Source organism: Euprymna scolopes, chromosome 18, assembly GCF_053919585.1.
Source record: "Euprymna scolopes isolate OS-2025 chromosome 18, ASM5391958v1, whole genome shotgun sequence".
In the NCBI taxonomy this organism is placed as follows: Eukaryota; Metazoa; Mollusca; class Cephalopoda; order Sepiida; family Sepiolidae; genus Euprymna; species Euprymna scolopes.
This window is the reverse complement of record NC_136499.1, coordinates 24,015,149-24,038,635: the sequence shown is the minus strand read 5'-3', so window position 1 is coordinate 24,038,635 and position 23,487 is coordinate 24,015,149. Positions and strand designations below refer to the sequence as shown.

Genomic DNA, 23,487 nt, shown 5'->3' with positions numbered 1-23,487 from the left:
AGTTGGAATTCTTTCTAGAAAGCTGTCTGGTACTTACTTAATTTTCTTTTTTTTTTTTTAATTCTAGTGATGGATGGTGATTTGAAGATCGAGACCAGCCCCCCTGGAGATCCACGTTTCACTTTCACTCGAGCAAATAGTACAGGCTCCCTTGCAGCTGGATGTGTTTCCTCTGCCTCTTCTGCCCACAACACTGGTTTGTAATCTTGTTTTATCTATTTCTTAATGTTTGCATTGTTTTAAATAGTGATGGGATGATTCCAATATTTTTCCTGATTCCAACACAATTACTAATTCTGTTTTAAATTCCTGAATCTGATACCACTACCAAAACTGATTCATTTAAAATTTTTTAAATAATGGTTTTTTTTTTTGGGGGGGGGGCTGCAAAAACCCATGTAATATGTCCAAAATCAATAAATATTTATAATTTCATCATGAATACGAGCTATGGCAAATGAGGTTAAAGAAAAAAAATAAAAAGAACAATTTTTGGTATCGAAAAATAAATTAAAATTTTTTCCAATATTGATTATGATATCTCCAAATGTTCCAATTTTTAAAAATTCCCAATTCTGATTAATCGTCCCAACAAGACGTGTTGCACATTCCAAAAGACAACTTTAGTCTTAACAACAGAACAGAGAATTGGAATGACTAGACAAAAAAGGTTGATGCATACCAAACTTGGATTTTGTGTCATGTGTATGTTGCTAATAATTTTGTGTCATGCGTATGTTGCTAATAATTTTGTGTCATGCGTATGTTGCTAATAATTTTGTGTCATGTGTATGTTGCTGATAATTTTGTGTCATGTGTATGTTGCAAATAATTTTGTGTCATGTGTCTGTTGCAAATAATTTTGTGTCATGCGTATGTTGCTAATAATTTTGTGTCATGCATATGTTGCTAATAATTTTGTGTCATGTGTCTGTTGCTGATAATTTTGTGTCATGTGTATGTTGCTAATAATTTTGTGTCATGCGTATGTTGCAAATAATTTTTTCTCATGTGTATGTTGCTAATAATTTTGTGTCATGTGTCTGTTGTGGATAATTTTGTGTCATGTGTATGTTGCTGATAATTTTGTGTCATGTGTATGTTGCTAATAATTTTGTGTCATGTGTCTGTTGCTAAAAATTTTGTGTCATGCGTATGTTGCTGATAATTTTGTGTCATGTGTATGTTGCTGATAATTTTGTGTCATGTGTATGTTGAAAATAATTTTGTGTCATGTGTCTGGTGCTGATAATTTTGTGTCATGCGTATGTTGCTAATAATTTTGTGTCATGCATATGTTGCTAATAATTTTGTGTCATGTGTCTGTTGCTGATAATTTTGTGTCATGGGTATGTTGCTAATAATTTTGTGTCATGCGTATGTTGCTAATAATTTTGTGTCATGCGTATGTTGCTAATAATTTTGTGTCATGTGTATGTTGCTGATAATTTTGTGTCATGTGTATGTTGCAAATAATTTTGTGTCATGTGTCTGTTGCAAATAATTTTGTGTCATGCGTATGTTGCTAATAATTTTGTGTCATGCATATGTTGCTAATAATTTTGTGTCATGTGTCTGTTGCTGATAATTTTGTGTCATGTGTATGTTGCTAATAATTTTGTGTCATGCGTATGTTGCAAATAATTTTTTCTCATGTGTATGTTGCTAATAATTTTGTGTCATGTGTATATTGCTAATAATTTTGTGTCATGTGTCTGTTGTGGATAATTTTGTGTCATGTGTATGTTGCTGATAATTTTGTGTCATGTGTATGTTGAAAATAATTTTGTGTCATGTGTATGTTGAAAATAATTTTGTGTCATGCGTATGTTGCTAATAATTTTGTGTCATGCATATGTTGCTAATAATTTTGTGTCATGTGTATGTTGCAAATAATTTTGTGTCATGTGTATGTTGAAAATAATTTTGTGTCATGTGTCTGTTGCTGATAATTTTGTGTCATGCGTATGTTGCTAATAATTTTGTGTCATGTGTCTGTTGCTGATAATTTTGTGTCATGTGTCTGTTGCTGATAATTTTGTGTCATGTGTCTGTTGCTGATAATTTTGTGTCATGTGTATGTTGCAAATAATTTTGTGTCATGTGTATGTTGCAAATAATTTTGTGTCATGTGTCTGTTGCGAATAATTTTGTGTCATGTGTCTGTTGCGAATAATTTTGTGTCATGTGTCTGTTGCTAATAATTTTGTGTCATGTGTCTGTTGCTGATAATTTTGTGTCATGCGTATGTTGCTAATAATTTTGTGTCATATGTCTGTTGCGAATAATTTTGTGTCATGTGTCTGTTGCTGATAATTTTGTGTCATGTGTATGTTGCAAATAATTTTGTGTCATGTGTCTGTTGCTAATAATTTTGTGTCATGTGTCTGGTGCTGATAATTTTGTGTCATGTGTATGTTGCAAATAATTTTGTGTCATGTGTCTGTTGCTAATAATTTTGTGTCATGTGTCTGTTGCTGATAATTTTGTGTCATGCGTATGTTGCTAATAATTTTTTCTCATGTGTATGTTGCAAATAATTTTGTGTCATGTGTATGTTGCTGATAATTTTGTGTCATGCGTATGTTGCTAATAATTTTGTGTCATGTGTATGTTGCAAATAATTTTGTGTCATGCGTATGTTGCTAATAATTTTGTGTCATGTGTATGTTGCTAATAATTTTGTGTCATGCGTATGTTGCTAATAATTTTGTGTCATGTGTCTGTTGCTGATAATTTTGTGTCATGCGTATGTTGCTGATAATTTTGTGTCATGCGTATGTTGCTAATAATTTTGTGTCATGCATATGTTTCTAATAATTTTGTGTCATGCGTATGTTGCTGATAATTTTTTTCATGTGTCTGTTGCTGATAATTTTGTGTCATGCGTATGTTGCTGATAATTTTTTTCATGTGTCTGTTGCTAATAATTTTGTGTCATGCGTATGTTGCTAATAATTTTGTGTCATGCATATGTTGCTGATAATTTTTTTCATGTGTCTGTTGCTGATAATTTTGTGTCATGTGTATGTTGCAAATAATTTTGTGTCATGCATATGTTGCTGATAATTTTTTTCATGTGTCTGTTGCTAATAATTTTGTGTCATGCGTATGTTGCTGATAATTTTTTTCATGTGTCTGTTGCTGATAATTTTGTGTCATGTGTATGTTGCAAATAATTTTGTGTCATGTGTATGTTGCAAATAATTTTGTGTCATGTGTCTGTTGCTGATAATTTTGTGTCATGTGTATGTTGCTGATAATTTTGTGTCATGCGTATGTTGCTAATAATTTTGTGTCATGTGTATGTTGCAAATAATTTTTTTCATGTGTATGTTGCTAATAATTTTGTGTCATGTGTATGTTGCAAATAATTTTGTGTCATGCGTATGTTGCTAATAATTTTGTGTCATGTGTCTGTTGCTGATAATTTTGTGTCATGCGTATGTTGCTGATAATTTTGTGTCATGCGTATGTTGCTAATAATTTTGTGTCATGCGTATGTTGCTGATAATTTTTTTCATGTGTATGTTGCTGATAATTTTGTGTCATGTGTATGTTGCAAATAATTTTGTGTCATGTGTATGTTGCAAATAATTTTGTGTCATGTGTCTGTTGCTGATAATTTTGTGTCATGCGTATGTTGCTAATAATTTTGTGTCATGTGTATGTTGCTGATAATTTTGTGTCATGTGTCTGTTGCTGATAATTTTGTGTCATGCGTATGTTGCTAATAATTTTGTGTCATGTGTATGTTGCTAATAATTTTGTGTCATGCATATGTTGCTGATAATTTTGTGTCATGCGTATGTTGCTAATAATTTTGTGTCATGCATATGTTGCTAATAATTTTGTGTCATGCGTATGTTGCTTATAATTTTGTGTCATGCATATGTTGCTAATAATTTCTCTGCATCTTTTTTCCAGATGATGAAGACAGTGACAACAGAACGATGATGAGTTACAAGGACAGAAGACGAGAAGCTCACACCCAAGCGGAACAAAAACGAAGGGATGCTATAAAGGTAAATACAACTTCACTATATGTGTGTGAAAATTTTAACTTATTTTATATATTATTTAATTGAAATTCATTATTGAGATGATTATTATTTATTAATTTTATTTATTGCGAACAATTATCCTCATCTTTTATAGTTGTTTCACAACGTTTCGGTCAACTATTCATCTGGCGTTTGTCAGGTGGTAACCGCGACGGGATAGGAACTCCGAATCTGCATCTTCAGCAATTACTGCCTTCCATAGTTGTTGTTGTCTCACCACATTTTCGCTAAGTAAGCCTCTGGCCGGCCTTGGGTAGGATTTAAACCGCTTTCTTCAGACAATACTATCCTGGAACCGTAGAGCTTGTTTTGTTTATCAGCTAGTGGCATCATACGTTGTGTACCTTCTGAAGAATAATACTGGTTTAGAACACTTGTATATATATATATATATATATATATATATATATATATACACTAGCAGGGAGACTCGATGTTCGCCTGGATTGAATGAGGATCAACAAATGGTTCACATTTCCAATACTTTGTCATCACAATCGATGAAATTGACCATGTTTCCAATCAAATCGATCGATTGCCTGCTTTATTTGGGAACCTACGGTGGGGCACTTGGAAGGAGCTTACATGCTTCCCCGCAGTGAATTAGTCCAAAATACATTGCACTGTAGAGAACCTATTGTTGATTTGATAAAATTATTTTTATGTAATAGCTTTAATTAAACTTTAAGATGTACAACAATTTTAGATGCCTGTACAAAACAAGTATTTTCCAATTATGCTAAAACTGAAAATAAAAATACAATAAAACATTAATTATTACAGAAGATGTAGTGACCAGACACTGACAAGAGTAGAGGGCACCAGAAAAATAAAAATAACTTGTCTTAGCATTTTAAATCTTTTGATATTAAACTATGAACTCTCTGAGAGATGTTATATAGATGTTTGGCGAATAGGTATGAAAAGGAATTTGAGCATGTCAAAATGTTTGATAAGAGGATTGGCAACTCTAAAATATTTACTTTGCTTACCATAGTTTACTAATGAAAAAAAATTAAATTAGACTCTGAGAATTAATGCTATGTATAGGAATATGATTCCTAACCTTAGGCTCTGTGGCTTTAGTCTTGTATTGTAAGTAAACGACCTTCTAATAAATAAATACATGTTTGTTTCCTTTTCTTTTTTTTTTAATTCCAAGAAAAAAAATTATAAGAATTATTTTTAGAATCGGAAATATGGCTTAAATTTTTCCGATACCGATTCCAACACCTCAAAATGTTCTGATTTTTCCAATTCCAATTTCATCGTCTTCACTCAAGTATGTATGCTTATCCACCAATACACTCATAATTTTCTGAACTGAACAAGTATGGTGTTAAAATTTCGTTTATAGATACCTTATAATAAGGTGCACAGTGAGGAAGTGAGTATTCGCATTGATCAAGATGTAATACTAGAAGAGCATGTAATATACTCCACCCAGTTCTATCCAAGTCACTGGGACAAATTTAATAAAATTCAAACTTCATACAGAAAGCAAGCTAATCAGTGGATGGTGTTTGTACCTCTAACTTCTTTATATAATATACAGGCATTATTTTTATGCCCTTCCTAGTTTAAAAAAATTTTTTTTATTCCATTTTCACCCTAAACAAGGCACAGTTTGATGTAAGGGGCTACTATTAGAGACATAAGTTGCAGGGATATTATGTAGGGAGTTGAGCAGCAAGACGTCTGTTCACATTACACTTGAATATCTGAATGTCAGTACAGTTGGAAAAACAGGAACCCGGAAGGGAGTTCTAGAGTCTAGCAGTTCTGGAGAAGAAACTATTAGAGTAGAAGGCCTTCTTACATCTAAGGATCTCTACTGTGTAGGGGTGGGATTTTGCTGATTGTCGGGTTTGTCGGAGAAGGGCTTGTAGTTCGACAGAACATCCACCATTAAAATGATGTCTGTAAATACTTCTCTTTACATTAATGAATTGACTTCGATAATTGCAATTTAAATCTTTTTCTTTCTTTTTATTTTCATTACAGTGACATCTTTTTTTTTTTAATACAGGCACCACTTTAATTCCTGGGCAATACCAAGTGCTCTTGCTAGTTGTGACTATGCACTTATGAATTTGATTTGATAGTTGTTATTTAAACCTTTCTTTCCCATCTCTTTATTTTCATTACAGAAAGGTTATGATGAGCTCCAAATGATTGTTCCCAAATGCCAACAGCCTGATAGTTTGGGTTCACAAAAACTCAGTAAAGCCACAGTGTTACAGAAATGTAAGTGGAGGCTATATTATAGAATCAGCTAGTGAGCCCAGGCTGTCAAAAATGATAACATACTTTTTTTTTTTTATTGCTTTCTAACTTTTATAATTAAAGTCACTTGTAAAAGTTTTTTTTTTTTTTTAAAGTATGCAATGCTTATTACGAATTATACTTAATGAAAAAATAAAAATACAAACAAAATTTTATAGTGTAGGTACTTGTCCTGGAACAAAGATGTCATATTCCAAAAAAATTGTAAATTGATTAAGTAGTTTTATTTTTAAACTAAGAAAATCAAATTTTAAGAAGCAAGAATGGGTCTGAGAGTTTCCATTTTGTTTTAAAATTCAAAGACGACAATTCAATATGGCTACCGAGATTTGATTTGTATTAAAAATAATTAAAACTTTTTAATCGCTAAAAATAATAAATTTTTAATTTTCTTACTAAAAAAAAAATACTTAATTTTTTTATGTGATCTTTGGTGTATGACAAATATTTACATCATTAAGTTTTATCTGTATTTTGTTTTTTTTTTAAATAAGCGTAATTCAAGTATACTAATAAATTAATTCTCTTTTCTTCTAAAATAGTCCCATTTGATTATGCAAGATATTTTTCTTTTATCAATCACCAAATTGCACTTAATATTTGCCAGATAAAGGCAAAAAGCCAATTCTTGTTCTCTTTTTTAAATAGTTTTTTGTTTGGATAGGGTGCATTTACAGAGTTGTATATTGTGGTGTTAAGAAAGATGCTGTCATAATTGAATGGGCATATAAGCACAGTGTCAGATGAGTTTGTCTCTTTTAATTAAGTTGCAAACACACTTAATTTGCAATACATTTCTTATTGTTTATTTACATTGGTGATCTTTTGATTCAGTAGATCAGGTGCTAGTAGTATTTTAAATAAAAAATCAGCCACAATTACATTCCCAGATATTGTGTTTAAAGATGGCAGACCCTTAATTTAAGTTAGCTGTTATCTCCATTGTTTGTCATACTGAATTGGTTTCACAACTCTTTCACATTAAAACATACAATGAAACTCAATAATTTAATAATTTCTATTTTTGTGTGTAATTATTCTTCTACTGGATCATTTTTCATAACTTTTTTGGAATTTATTCTAATTTTGCCATATGATGTAAGTACGTAATGTTTTCACTTGAAATGTATTGGTTTTAAAGATCACTGATGTAAATTAACACCTATTTCTTGTACAGAATGAAGTGTATTTTTTACTGGTTTATAAAGAAAGTTAAACTTTATTTTATATTGTTGTCATTTTTAGCTATTGACTACATTAGTTATTTAGTGGATCAGAAGTCCAAACAGGAAGTTGCCTTAGACAGTCTCCGGAAAGAAGTCATGGCCCTGAAAATTATGAAAGCGTATGTATATAAGTTTTTTTTTTTTTTTTTTTTTTTTTTTTTTTTTTTAAGGAAAGTATATAAAAAAAAAAAATTAAATAGTGAATTTTTTATTTTTTTATCAAAGAAGGTAGGAAATTTTTTTTCTATATTTTAGTTTTTTTATAAAAAAAATTGGAAAATTTTTTTTTAAATAAATTGTAAATTTTTTAGTTCACAAAGAAAGTAGCAAATGTTTTTTTTACTCTATCTATCTCTATCTATATATTCTTCTATTCTATCTTCTATATTTATAAAATAGAGATGATTTTCCCCTCTAAAAAAAAAACATTATAGCAATAAAAATACAGATGCCACATATAAATTCAATATTGTCACAGCACCTGGCAATACCTGATGCGTGTTTTCTTGTTACTCGATTTTATTCATTTTATTTTGACAGTTTAAGAGATTCAATATTGTAAATTCCTATAATATTTCCAAGGAGAATCACTCTCCCAAACGAGTCATATTTGCAAGATACTTACACTCATTATGTCCTCCACCTATCCTAGTTTGCACATAAAGACACTAAATCTTCCTAAAAAATTCATTAAATATTTGATATTAATATTAATTGCATAACAAAATATTTCATAGGGTTCAATTATTACACGCGTCCATGATTTTTTCATTTTGTTTTATTAAAAGTCGTTTAATACCAATTCAGTATATAAATAATTACTGCGCCCTTCTGTTTCGGTTTTTGACTTCTATTAATTTGATTGGCTGCTCAGATTTGTTTGACAGTTTAAGACATTGTATTTTCAAACAGTTTCACAATGACTTTCATAAAATTCAATATACCATTCACCCTTAATCACTTTGATAAAACATAAGAAATTTTTGTTTATCACACATACTATAATACAACACAGATTTTCAGACATTTTACCATGAACAATACACACTGTTTTATTAGTTTCTTTAAAAGCTATTGTTCATTTTCAGTGAATACATAACTTTCTACATTGATCTGATTAACTCATTGTGTAACACTCTTAAAAAAAGCTGTTTTTCTTACTGGCTGCTATCCAGTTTCAACTATGGCTTTAATGTCAACGCCTAATACTGAACGTACGTGGTTCTCTCATATTTCATTCTACAGACACACTTTAATTATATCACCATCCCCACTTTTTTTGCACCATTTTTTTTTACTATTTTAAAGTATCTTTATAGGAACACCAGCTTATTAAGCTTTTACTGCCTGTTTTTTCTTTTACATTGAAAACATTCTTTTCTTAAATTTCATAAAACTTTTGCTAAAATGAACCCAAAAAGAGTTGATATGCCACAAAACAAAACAACCTAACCAAACATAATAAATATTTGAAGATAAAGAATTTGAAGGATAAAAATGTTTTTTCAAAATTACTGTATTCGGCATTAAATAACCTGAAAAGGGTTGATATTTCATAAAACAAAATAACTATAATAACAATTGTGGCTTGATTTTAGTTTTTACTTTTTAATTAATTCAGAATGTTTTTTTTATGCATATATTTTTTCTTTTATGGATTTGAAAATATAAAATAACTTTATTAATATCTATTAAATATTTAAAAAAAGGTTTGTTTTCTTTTTTTTTTTTTTTATTTAGGAAGATGCAGTGTCTTTATTTATTTACCTTCCCGGGAAGGAAGAGTTAGACATTTTTTAAAGTGGGGGAAAATACAGCACTGAATTGGGACAAAAATAAAAATTCAAGAAGATTAAATATTTTTGCCCCAAATAATGTAACAGAATGTGTGGGGAAAATATTAGCAGCAGTAGCCGGAAAAAAAGGACACTACCTGGTCGGAGAAACAAAGTCGGCGTCGAAGAAAATGAATGTGTAAAGTCGAAGGTGAGAAATGGCTGGCTATGGTCGGCGTGAAGTTGGAGAATAAAAGTGTGCACCAGGCAAGATGGACGATGACAACAGACTTTTAAGTAACGGTAATAAATAAATGCTTTTGTTAAAAAGGAAAATATGCCAACCCGGATTTTTTCTTTCCTTTTCAACGGTACAGTAATCTGGATCTAAAATATGTTTTTACTATTAATGTATGACAAATTAAAGCACAACAATTGGTTATTACTGTTTTTTATTTATTTTTTTTTATTTATTTTGTTTTAAACTTCGGGGGAATATTTAAAACAAAATATAAGTCAAGCATAAAAAGAAAAACATCTACTTAGAGGAACATTTTTTATGTTTGATTTGTATTTAAAAATAAAAAAATATATATAGTAATAATAAACAAAAATACGCTTAAGCCTCTTAAAATTCATACAAGATTGTCTATAAAAATCTGTGACCTAGTAGATAACGTACATCAAGAAGACTGACATGGTTTAACCACATCTAACGCATGGCAGTCGACAAGTGACCAAGGAAAATCATTAACTTTGATGTCCCCTAAGTCGATCTTGGAAAGGGTGGAGTGATAGCATCAAGCAGGACCTGAAACATCATAGGTTAACGGAATCACTAGCAATGGACCAAATCAAGTGGAGAAAAGCCATTTGACCAAGTCTATGACTCAAATACTCAACTCTTGAATTTAAGGAACAAGTGATGAGAAACATGAAGTAGTATATCCTCCTCTTTTTCTGATGATCTTAAAGTAATCTAAATTTACTCAGATTTTGGTAATCTATAATTGAATTAAGAATGGCACATACTATTATCAAAAGAATAATAGTTTAGCTGATTTTTCTTTTTAGGTGTTTATTTAAGAATGTCTTCATATTAGTTAACTATTGAACTAGATCAATTATTTTTTTTAAATATGTATATATTGTTGCATAATAAATGAAAATTTTATTTGTCAGCTTAAATGCTATTTAGGTCCAACTTTTAAAGTCCGATTGAAAATATTTTCTATATTGGAAGCATTGCTTTTTATTTTTCAGAAATTATGAGCATATTGTTAAGACACATCAGAATACACCGCAAGCAGGACAGAATCAAGTCTCAGATGAAATGAAATTTCAAGTGGTAAAAATCTTGAGTTAAATTGTTTTTCTTTTTTATCTATCTTATTTATCTATTATATAAAGGGCAAACATCTGTGTGAATGTGTTATATAGTGGGATGCGTTAGGATCAATATAACATACCGCAGGGTGTCCAGCTTTCACGTGGGTATGTTAGCAGCACATGATTAAAGAATTAATTATAGCATTACAAATTGATTTTTTCTTTTTAGATAATTCTTATTTTATCAACTTGCATGAAAAGAGCTATGGAAATAATGCTTAAAACCGTTTGAATTATGCAAATACCATCAGTAGTTCAAAAGTTATGAGAATTTTAAGTGCCAAAATTATGGCTTTTCCGTGGACATTTTTCTTTAGAAAAAGTGGGTTAAATTACGGCCCTCAACATTTAAAGAAATTCGGTAATTTTGCCACCATTTATTTATTTTTCAAGTTATTCTCATGAAACTTGGCAGTCTTATGTAAAATTGTGTGCTCTTTCTGATTATGCAGTCAAATCTTACCATAAGCCAGTGAGTGTCTATTTATGAACAAAACTAAGTATTATAGTAGTATTTAAATACAGCTTTATTGAGAATAGGCATTTTCCTGCCTACTCACCAAAGGAAAGCTTAATCTAAAGAGCATTCATGGCCGGAATTTACTACTCCTCTCAAAGAAAAAAAAAATTGAGTAGATATGAATTAATCTAAAAAATAAATCAAAGAAAATTTTTCATATAGATTTTGGATTACTGTAAAAGATGGAAATTCCCATAGTCTAGCAGAAGTTATACATTTTGGGACCAGTCCAATTTTCAATTTTGTAAATCCTCTCTATCTGGCCCAAAATATATCCCTATTTTCTGAGATGTAACCATAAATCGTACTCTACATGAATCCTTGATGTAACTTTCACAGTACCAGGATACCAGAAATCCTGATAAGCAACAACTATATATTTACCAGTTGATGGTAATTTTTGTCATTTCTATTCAGTTGTTTTACTGAAAATTCAATTATGTAAACAAAGAAATAAACTGGTAATTTTTTACCTTGTTTCCACCTTAACATTTAAAATGATTACTTTTATAGGTTTTAGGGTATGCTGAAAACGAATATTGCATTTAAATTTTGTTTTCCGGATATTAAGCAATGTCATTTCTTATGTTATCGCTGGTGGCCATCTTAGTATGTGCCAGTACAACCCCGAGAAACTATGCACAAGCACGCATATGAAGATGGCCACCAGCAATAACATAAGAAATGACATTGCTGGAAAGCTACTTATTTGCGGAAAATTTAAATGCTATATTCGTTTTCAGCATACTCGAAAACCTTTAAAGGTAGTAATTTTAATGAAAAATGTTAAGGTGAAAACAAGATAAAAATTTACAAAATGCATCACAATGAAATTCTTTATCGGACCGCTTAATTATTATTATTTAGATATCCTCAGTTAAAAAAAACAAAAAAACGGGTTTGTTTTACAGATTCGAAAAAATGGTCTTGACAATGAGTTAAAAATAAATTCAAGTTTCACAATGTCTTTTTTATTTAATTGTTAGTTGAAAGTACAAAATAGTTAACAAAAAACACTCTCCTTCCCCATATTAAGAATGGGTTTCTAATAATGACGTTATAATTTCAGCATGGTAGCATAAGTGCACAAGTACCTTTTATTTGTTGTGTTTTTTGGGTTTTTTTGACCACTAAAAAACAATTCTACCTTAAGTATAAATAAGTTGAACGCATATACTTAGTAATTTTGTTGTTTTTTAACGCTTTTAGTGGATTTGTACTAAAAGCATTAAAAATAACAAAATAGTATTGTTTTGAAATCAAATTTGAAAAACTTGAAAATAATTTTTTTAAATTGACTAACTCAGAATAAAAAATGACTCGTCTAGTAAGACGAAAGCAGAAACAGTTTTCTATTTTTAAGAGAATGCTTTAGTCAGCTCAGTGCATGACGCGCTTAGCAACCGTTTTTCTGTAAGCGAATTTGATTTCTATAAAAGATAACATTTTAAAGAAAATTCCACACAATTAATAATTATCAAATATTTACATATTATACATGAAAATGGATGATATATACCGATTTATCTTATCAATTTTGAAATATTCTTTGTCAACTTTGCTCGGTCGTAATTTTGCTTCCTGTCGTCGTAAAAATAAAAATCAAACACCAGTAGAGATGGACTTCTATGCTTATATAGCCTGTAAAATTTCAGCCATATCCAATCAAATTTAACCCCGCGCATATGTTTCCAAACGTAACGTATAAAATGAAAACATTGAAAAAAAGTGTTTCCCTTTTTGTTGTCATCATTTTTTACTGTTTTTTCATTTTTAACGTGGAGCATAAAAACATTGAACGCATAAAAGAAAAATAAATTAACAACATTGGAATGCTTATTTTATTCTCTTTCCATCAATGTAATTCTTTTAAAAATTGACCAAAAAATAAAAAAGATATAACTTGTTGAAGCACATTAGGTATGTAATATTGCCGATGTCCATGAAAATACAGCATACGCTTGTAATGCTAATAATTATGAACAAATAAGAAAATCACTTGCTATTACATGACAATACACGTTTATTATGAAGACACACACACACGTACTGACAATTCAAACATAATACATGAAAGTATGATAAGTGGAACGAACGGGAATGATGCTCATTCTCCATTTTGGAAGTCACTGTTTTTCCTTCTACTCTCTACTTCCGGTCGTTGATCTCGCGAGAATTTAAAGTTTAGGACTCTGACAAGGAGAGGCAACTTTGCTCAAAGAAGTAAAGAATTACTCCCCTTGCATTATACTTTTGTATCGTCCTAACAAAATTTATGTGTGTTTGTATGTCCAGCTCAAAGTCAAAAAATAAAAAGCGGACCATTATGAATATGGTATTGATCAAAAGAACAGAGATCCGGATGTATAATATCTAAAAATTAGAAAAAAAAAATCGTCCATTCTTTGGGGTACAAATCTTAAAGGGGGAAGGGGGGAGTAAAAATCTTGCCTTCAATGCTCTTAACAATTACAATCTACGCATGTGTGAATACTGCTCATTCCTATCCTCATTTTAAAAAAATAAATTTGCAATGTCATAACATCATTACAATGTTAGTTTAATGGCTAGTGTGTTTGCTTATGGCGTTCACGCTCAGCACTGGTAATTTTTTTCCTTTTAATAACACAATAAGTAATCAGCAATAAAACACTTATGCAGTTTACATTTTCATATTTTTATCCGTTTTTGAAGTAGGATTTTCAAGTTAAATCAAAATTTTATCGTTTTTTTGAATTGTTACATTAAAGTACAGTTAACAAATTTCCCCTCCATATACTTAGATAGGGATGGAGGTAGAACTGTCGCATAATTTACAAGAAAATTTTATCAAAGTTTCCCATGATGGAATTGATATATAGTAATAAAAAAGTGTTCAATATCCTTAGTATAGCAGGTGTGTCCAAACGGAACTTCATTTCTTCTATTTATTATTTGTGGACTCAGACAACGCCGGATATCCCTGCTAGTATATAATAAAACAAAGTCATTTATTCCTGTCTCACTTTAAAAATGCAAACACCATATATAAATTCAATGTGGTTAGACTTTATCAAATAAGTTCTGGCTTTGTGCCATATTTTCACCGGGAAACGCCAGTACACGGGTCTTGCTAGTATCTTTTATTTAATTCATGTTTCTCCTCAAAATTACTTTTACTGCATAACACAATTTCTTTAATCTTATCTCTGACTTGAAATTTATCAGCAAAAATAAAATGGTTTCTATTCTCGAAGTTATTGTTAAATACCACTAGAAAGGTGGGAATATTCAGCCGTTAAATGCATTTCATCAAGTTAGAGACTTCGTTGTGAGCTTGTTCATGTAAGGATGAAAATACAGTCCTTTGATGATTCTCAAGAACTAGAGGGTGAAGTAAATTCAAAGCTATCTCGTATAAGATTTGTTCATCATGGGGATGTATTTGAATTTGTAATTCACAAATTGTGGAGCTGACAGATTTAAATCCTCCAAAGATGTCTGAAATTGAATAATAAAAGGGTTACCAACTTCCAAAAACATCTCCACTAAATATACATCAATCAAGAAAACACAGGAACATAACAAGAATTGTACGATAGGCTAACTTTTGTCGATAAAAGAATGCTGTATAGATAGATAGAGATTTGTAGCAATGTGATAAGAATGGAATGACGTTCTATCATGCGACGATCAATTTTAGAACTGGTTTGAATCATATTTTTGGTACTAAGCTTCATGTATACATGTTGATTTCAAGGCTGCGCAGTTGTGTCTTAACCCTTGCAAATTAGTTCGAGCTTGCTAGGAATATATGAGTGTAGTTCTAAAAGTGAAGCTTGCCATTTTTCTTTTTTTAAAATCAAAAAGTTGAAGAGCTACTAAGATGGGAGTTGAAGAGCTACTAAGATGGGAGTGGTACCATTAAAACGATCAACCTTTTATGCTACAGAATTCATTTTTCTACATAGCCACCATTCTCAATGCACTTTTACCAGGAATTCAATGACGAATCTCTGCTTCTGATACATGTCCATGACAAGGATTGTTTTCTTAGTCTCACATTTTTAATATCTGCAAAAGAGAGATGAAAATTTCAGGTTATGAATGCATGTTCAGTCATCATAACAATACAATTTGTGATACTCTCTGATCCATTTGGGCAGGATAAAAAAAAAAAGGAGGTATTTCTTTTGGAACACCCCTCGTATAACTGATGACAGAGAGCCTCCAGTTTGCTTAACACCAGATCTGAGAAAAGTATTTAAAATAAAAATGTAATTATAGTTTGAATCTCATTAGAATTATTTTTAGTGCTTTTTCATAAATCTTTTTAAAAAAAGGGGGGGGGGTCATATTTTTCTATAAAATGACATGCTTCCTTTTCTCCATTCCACCAAGTTAACTATTACAGGTAGCAGATCATGCCTAAGGAATCTCAGACTTTTAAATTTAATAACCTGAAAGTCACAATGTTTATCTTTTAGTTTATATTGATTTTATTTCTTTTCCAGTTTAAACAAGTGATGGACTCGTTATTTAGTTCTTTTGTTTCGACTGTGTCTGTGGCGAATTTTGCTGAATTGTCGGGTTGCGTTTTTAGTTGGTTGGAAGAATATTGCAAACCAAAAGTAAGAATTTTCTTTCTTTCATCCCAGTTTTGGTTTTTACTTTGTCTTAAACGTCTAAATTGTGGAAAATACAGAACAAGAGTCTATCTCTTTCTGGAACATCTTTTAAAGCTGTCATTCATGGTCCAACTGTTTGTCCATCTTAACATGGCCTGACATTGTGTTCATAAGATACCTTCCTAATCGCAATAACAATTACTACCGGAAGCAAAGTGACTTTATCCCTATCTTTTTTCTTGCAGTTCTTTATTTCAGGAAATTCAATGTAAGTAATATTTTCCATATTCAATAGAGTTAGACATATATATGACCCTGGCAATCCATGTAATTATTTATTGTATTGAGACTTTAATATAGTCTTAGTTTAGTACTCCTATCTGTAACTTTCACCTTGTGTATTATACAAGGGTTATTCAAAAAGTAATGCATACTATTTTTAACTAAAAGAAAAGTTGAAGAGCTATGAGGATGAGAGTGGTACCATTAAAACGAGCAACCTTTTGTGCTCCAGAATTTATTTTTCTACATAGTAACCACCATTCTCAATGCACTTTTTCCAGAGGTTGGTATTATGCATGAATGTTCAGAGCGTGCTTTGTCACTCACATCTCTGTCGCACTTTAATTACAACTACATCTCAGCTCTCCTTTGTCTACCTCAGTGAACAAATTCCTATCCATTGTATTTCCACCAACCCCATTTCCACACCTTTGTTACCCGATAAATCTATTTCCTCTTTTTTTTTTTTGTTATATTTCTTTTCCTCCGTCTCTCCAACTTCCTAATACTTGGAAGAAAGAAGCCTATAGTATCACACATTTAGTACTCTTGTCTGTAACTCTCACCTTGTATATTATATTGTGTATTATATTACATGTTTTGTAACCCATTTATGTTCATCTTTAACAGGTTCTCTATGAATAAGTGTGCATGTTTGTGAATCAAACTATTTCTACGTTATTATCTTCTTTTTTTTTTCCTTTCGATACGTGTATGTTATCCATGATAATAACATGCAGAATTGTGACCACGTCTACGTAAACGATATCCTCAGCACGTGCATTGTCAAAAGTTTAATGTAAAATGTTTTTAGCTTTTCAATGAAAAAGTCAAAATTCCATGTTTTTCATTTTTTTTTAAATGCTGTGGATAACCAAACACAAATCAAAAAACAACAACACTTTATTTTCAAAACAGATCGATTTGAGGAACGCATCGGTTTTTCAGTTGGAAAAGTTAAATTCTTATAAGTTAGATATGTTTTTCATTTTTTGAAAATGATGCAGATAACTAAACAAATTAAAAAAAATGAAAACAGATTAGAGGAAAACATTTTTTTTTTTTTCATTGAAGCAAATGGAGATGGAAAATTATAAAGATGTAAGGGAGGGTATTTAGTTCTTTCCCACTGCAAGAACTTCATGGTCAGAAAGTGGGATTGAGAAGTTAGCGCCTCAGAGGAGGGGCAGTCCGACCTGCAAAAAGTGCCTGGGCAGCCCCGTCGGCATTCCCGGTGAGGGCGCCTTGTGCAATTAGCAATAAACTAACCCTTTCTCAAAGAGAGAAGGCAAAGCCTGGAAGGGGGGATCACCTAGAACTGCACAGAACATGACCCCCACTGCAAAATCAACAGGAACTAGATCATTACAGGTATGGTGTAATCTCTGTTGATTTTGGGGGCCTGGGATAAAAAAAAAATGATTATGTAAGAAAGAACAAAGAAAATAATTTTCTTTTTTTTTTTTTTTTTTACATAAGCAGCACCACTTATCAAGGCTCATAGGCCACTTGAGGATAAGGGTTAAAGAGTGCACAGTAGTCAATTGGACAATATAGTAATCGTTAGTAATGGAAATTCAGTAAATTTGTTAATTTAAGTGGAACGGCTCATCAAGAACTTGTTTACGTTGGACTTAAAGACAACCATATTGTAGTCAGCTGGAAAGTAGGCAAACGGAAGGCAGTTCTACACGTGTGCAGTTCTAAGAAAGAAACTTCGTTCATGGAATCTACGTTTAGGTTTAGGCACAGATAAAGAGTGGGAAATTATTGATAGTGTTTTCAGCTAGACGAGTGTTTCTTGTGAAAGTTTGGCGAGGGGGGACCATAGATTGAAGCTCAGTCGAGCACTTGCCATGAAAATAACGATAAAGCAGAGACAGACTCGCAACATCTTTTATGTGAGAAAGAGGTTGCAGGGAAGAGAAAAGGCTACAAAGTCTATTTTGAACTCTATCAAGGCAGGACAAGTCCTGTCTAGCAGCTCCTACTCAGATGTGGCAACGATACTCCATCCTTGGACGTACCTGACTCTTCTATAGGTAGAGAATTGCCTCAGCAGTGAGATATCTACTGGATCAATAGAAGGACATTTATTTTTATTTTTCAAGGGTTTTTTTCTAACTGAAAAGTAGAAAATGGATCTTGGGTTTACTTTCGGCAGCCTTGTAACTCTTGCTTCCCTTATTTTGTTCCTTAGTCTTTATATTTCATGAATGAATGTTTCTGACAAAGAGTGAAAAATTGTTGTTTTCTGGGTCAGAATATATAATACTTATTGTTCGCAAGTTTTTGATCTTGAAGTATTTTTTTAGCTCCTTACATCAAGTGGCTTCATGCCTTGTCTAGAATGAGTTCCATATAAGAAAAATCTAAGTGAAAAATTTTACAATAAGATTTATCTTGAGCAATCAATTTGATTGTTCTTTTTGAAATTTTTCTTTTTTTTAATTTGTTCAAAATTTAAATTGAAAAGAATTAAAATATTCAATGAGATTCATATTATTTGGATTCATCGGATTACCTATCTCATCAGTTTCATGTTTCGGTTGATGTAACCTCCAACCTTCTTCAGGTGTATCTTGTCGAACTTGGGAGTTTGGACAGAATTTCAAATGGAACCCTTTATTTACTTTATGAAGATAGCATGTTCTCTTTCCATCAGACTTTGCAATTGTATTTTTTGGTTACCTATACTAAGAATTGAACCTTCAACCTTCAGGCAGGGCTGCAGAGTCGGAGGGAGTCAGAGGTTTTAGTCGGAGTCAGATTTCTAAGAGTACTAGGAGTTGGAGTCAGAATTTTTTATCCGACTCCAACTCCTTAAATCCAATAAATTTATTTTTTTTTTTACATGGTTTTCCTCTTTGGTTTTACTAGTTGTACAATTCAGCAGTTTTCGTATGGTTTTGCTTTTATTTTTGGAGGTATATCATATTTTGTACAGTACTGCAATGCTTCTACTTCATCAAGATATTTTGGTTCATCGGATCCCTGCAAATCCTGTCTGGACAGTTGTTTTTGTTTTGGTTGTGACGTCACACAGAATCAATATAAATTCTGTGTTTGAGTGAAATCACTGTGCATTACATCAGATAACAATCAGATTGTAATCCAAAAATTATCCAGTCCCTGAATCAAATGGAATTTGGCAATTGGATTAATCCAGGATTGATCCAGAATTACAATCTTATCCGAAAAAAAAACCCAAAGAAAACTCTACTAAATTCCTCCGCCAATTTTGGGTCTAAACACTTGAAATTTTAAATGTAGTTTACTCTGACATGGGTAAAACTTTTTATTTTAATTTTAAACCAAAATAATAAATGTTAAGGGGTAAAAATTGGGGTCAAAGTTTTTTAAAAATTGACCTTTGCAGTCTCTACGAAATTATTCAGACAAATTTTGGTCTAAACATCTGAAATCTTACATAAAGTGTATTCACACGTAGGGCAAGTTATGAACAGTACACAGGGCCCGAGCAAAGCTAGGCTGAATTGCTAGTATATCTATAAAAGTGAAATGTCTGTGTGTGTGTGTACATTTCCCGACCAAATAACTGTAAATTTTCGGTCTAGAGACTTGAGATTTGTCATAAAGAGTATTGCGATTTGGGAAAATCTTTTTAATCGGTTTTTAGCCAAAACTTTGGCTGTCAAGAGGTCAAAGTTCAACGATTTAACCTTTGAAAACACTACCAAATTCCTCTGTCAATTTTGGGTCTGAAGACTTAAAATTAGATATGGATCAAACTTTTTAATTTGATTTGAGCCCCAAAAAATAAATGTTAAGGGGTAAAAATTGGGGTCAAAGTTTAAAAAATTTTACCTCTGCGGTCTCTACTAAATTACTCAGCCAATTTCTGGTTTAAATATTTGAAATTTTACAAAAAGAGTATTCAGGGATAGGGCAAACTTTTTAATCGGTTTGGGTTGAAAATTTGAGCTGCCAAGAGGTCAAAGTTCAAAAGATTTGACCTCTGTGGTGTCTAGCAAACTATTCAGCCAATTTTGGGTCTAAACATTTGAAATTTATACATAATGGGTATTCAGACATGCAACAAGCATTTTAATCAGTTTGGAGGCGAAAATTTGGCTGCCAAAAAGTCAAAGTTGAAAGTGTTGACCCTTGCAGATACTACCAAATTCCTCCGCCAATTTTGTGTCTGAAGACTTAATATTTTAGATGTAGGTAATTTGGACATGGGTAAAACTTTTTATTTTGATTTGAGACCAAAATAATAAATGTTAAGGGGTCAAAATTATGGTCAAAGTAAAAAAAAAAATTGACCTCTGCGGTCTCCATGAAATTACTCAGACAAATTTTGGTCTAAACATTTGAAATCTTACATAAAGTGTATTCACACATAGGGCAAGTTATGAACAGTACACAGGGCCCGAGCAAAGCCGGGCTGAACTGCGAGTAAATAATAAAATTTCATAGTAAATTTTTTATCCTCTTGTTATCTTAACTTATTCTATAAAGCTGGTTGAGTGTATATGTGAGTATATTTATCGTACAAGTTAATGTTAAACGTAATATTAATATACATGAAAAGTATTTATAAAAATGCTTGCTGAATAGGTGTAGAGAACTTTTCAAGCAAAGATTGGGTTTCTCAGCCATATCCGTACTCACCGATGATGACTCCCCCCACCCTACAGGATGATAAAATGGTCTTCATTGTATTGACGGACGAACACACAGAAGGCTGGTATATAGATCTGCAGAATAGATTTTCACATAGGGGTCAAGGAATTGGGAGTTGGAGTCAGAATTCTAGGAGCCGGAGTCAGACGTTTACCATCTAACTCTGCAACCCTGCCTTTAGAAGAATATCACTTTTATAACTGATTTTTCCAAGTACTCTAACCACAATGCCATGGGTTATTGCAGACAGTTCTAGTACAAATTTTGGGAGCCTTGAACCTATTTTATTTCTAGTTGTAAATATCACTATTTATTACTATATATATTTATATATTACTGTGTGTGTATATATATATATATATATATATATATATACACACAGTAATATATAATTATTGTTTACTGTATATATTATTTATAATTAACTGTTTCATGTTAAATTCTATACTAGTTATGAAAATGACACTCAGGAAGAGAACAGTAGTCTGAGAATCCAAATACGAATATACCAATCCTCATCTCAAAAATTCAGAAACATAATTCCAATGAGATCATTATTTATTAAATTATATTCGTCTTTTCTTTCCCTTTTGTTTTTCAGAATTTAAAAGAACTTGTAGTTGGGGTTCTTCAACAAGTCAGCAATCAACCAAACGTGAACCAATAGACGTGTCATTGTCAGATGAAGAAAGGAAAGATGATGAATATATGAGTAAACAAAAACTGTTTTAAAAGGAGGAAAAAAACATTTCTCCTTTTTTTAGTTCATATAAACACTTAGATTTCTTTAATAATATATTAGGTACCACCAATTTCGGACTCAGGATGGCTGGGGTGGAGGCAAAGACTAGGGGCGGCAAAATGCTCTTTGGCTGTAACGCGTTGTTTAAAATAACATTAACTGAGCACCATCCTCACTGATATGACATTTCACAAATTAAAATTTAATTAAATGTCTAAAATTGAAAATTCAATTCCTATTATCTATTTTTCAAAATCATGTAAAGAGGTGGGATGCTAAATGTCAAAGATCAGGGATCATATAGTACCCTCCCGCTGTAACTAATTTCTATTTTCAGATGAGAGGAAGTAAAACTTCCCATCCATGATTCACCTGACACAATTGACTTACACAGTCCCATATGATAAAATGAAACTGTTATAGCAATCAAAGAGGGAATAACTCTAATAAAGAAAGAGTTATCACCCTTTATAGAACCTTAAAAAAAAGACTAGAGAATTCCAGAGGGGAACCGAGAGCAATATGGCAGCTTCGCTTGACATTCAATATCGTCTGTACATAATTTAAGGTTTCTACCATGAATAAATTATATTTAAATTATAATGAGCTGGTTTACTTATTATTCAAATATCCAATAAACCTGGCATCGCATTTCTCCGAATACAACAAAAACTTTCAATTATTGACTCTGAATGGGCTAAAACAGACAACATTTTTAAGAAGAAAAGAACATTCATCCCTTTTTAAATTATATGGATTCCTTAAAAAATATATACTTATATTCTTAAAGTTGCCATTCACCCTATAGAGTTTTGTGAATTAGTTAATTCAAATAAGAACTAAACTACAATAGAAGCAACATTAAAAAAGTGCTCAGCTGAAGTAGCTCCAGTTCTCCAAACTCTACAACAAATGCCTTAATGAATCTTGCTTTCCGAGCTGTTGGAAAACTGCTTCTGTGGTACCAGTATTCAAGAATTCTGGCGAAAGAACTGACCCATTAAATTATCGCCCCATTAGCCTCCTCCCACTTTTTGCCAAAATATTTGAGACCTTAATTAATCATGCTCTAGTCCATCACATTACAGATGCTAAACTTCTGACTGACCAACAATATGGATTTAGACAAGCCCGTTCCACAGCAGACATCCTAACTGTAATCTCTGAACGTATATACCATTCACTGGCCAAAGTGGGGGAGGGCAGAGCGGTAGCTCTAGATATATCTAAGGCTTTTGACAGGGTATGGCATGAGGGTCTCCTCAGGAAGATTAGATCATACGGTATCACTGGTAGAATACTTAACATAAATCCTTCCTAGATAAGAGAAAAATCCAGGTTGTCCTCGACGGTCGTACATCTAAACAATATGATATAAATGCGGGAGTGCCCCAGGGGTCTATCCTTGGACCTCTACTGTTCCTGATATTCATAAATGACCTCCCCGACAAAATTGCCTCTGAGATGGGTATATATGCTGATGACACCACACTCTATGACAGGCACGACAGGAAAACAAATGAACATATATCTAAAGAAATGGCAGAAACACTAGAGGATGACCTCCAATCAGTAGTGGAATGGGGACAAAAATGGATGGTCACTTTCAATGCTGCCAAGACTAAACTAGTTTCATTCAATAATTACAAGAAACCTTCTCTACCACCTATAGCAATGGCCAACGACTCTTTATCTGAGAGTACGTCTTTCTAGCTCCTTGGCCTAACGTTCACAGGAAACATAAGTTGGAACAATTACATCGAGGGCATTGCCAGGGCCGCTGCAAGGAAGGTGGGCTCTTTCTACCGTGCTAAAAACTACTAACACCCGAAAGTATCCTGTACCTCTATAAGGCAACCATTCGCCCATGTATGGAGTATTGCTGTCATATTTGGGCTGGTGCATCGGCTACTAGTCTCTCGCTCCTTGACAAGGTTTAAAAGAGA

The 23,487-nt window shown here is 32.0% G+C and overlaps 1 protein-coding gene across 1 annotated transcript in view; it reads left to right on the top strand.

The window, feature by feature from the left end:
• Positions 1–22,144, top strand: part of LOC145297526 (max-like protein X) — a 46,656-nt gene extending 24,512 nt beyond the window's left edge. The window contains exons 3-9 of the mRNA XM_080143446.1: positions 68–196; positions 3,928–4,025; positions 6,215–6,311; positions 7,596–7,695; positions 10,615–10,699; positions 15,754–15,870; positions 21,401–22,144. Of these exons, the coding sequence (XP_079999572.1) occupies positions 68–196; positions 3,928–4,025; positions 6,215–6,311; positions 7,596–7,695; positions 10,615–10,699; positions 15,754–15,870; positions 21,401–21,466 (692 nt within the window). The 3' untranslated portion in view covers positions 21,467–22,144. The remainder of the gene's footprint in view (positions 1–67; positions 197–3,927; positions 4,026–6,214; positions 6,312–7,595; positions 7,696–10,614; positions 10,700–15,753; positions 15,871–21,400) is intronic.
• Positions 22,145–23,487: the final 1,343 nt, after the last annotated feature.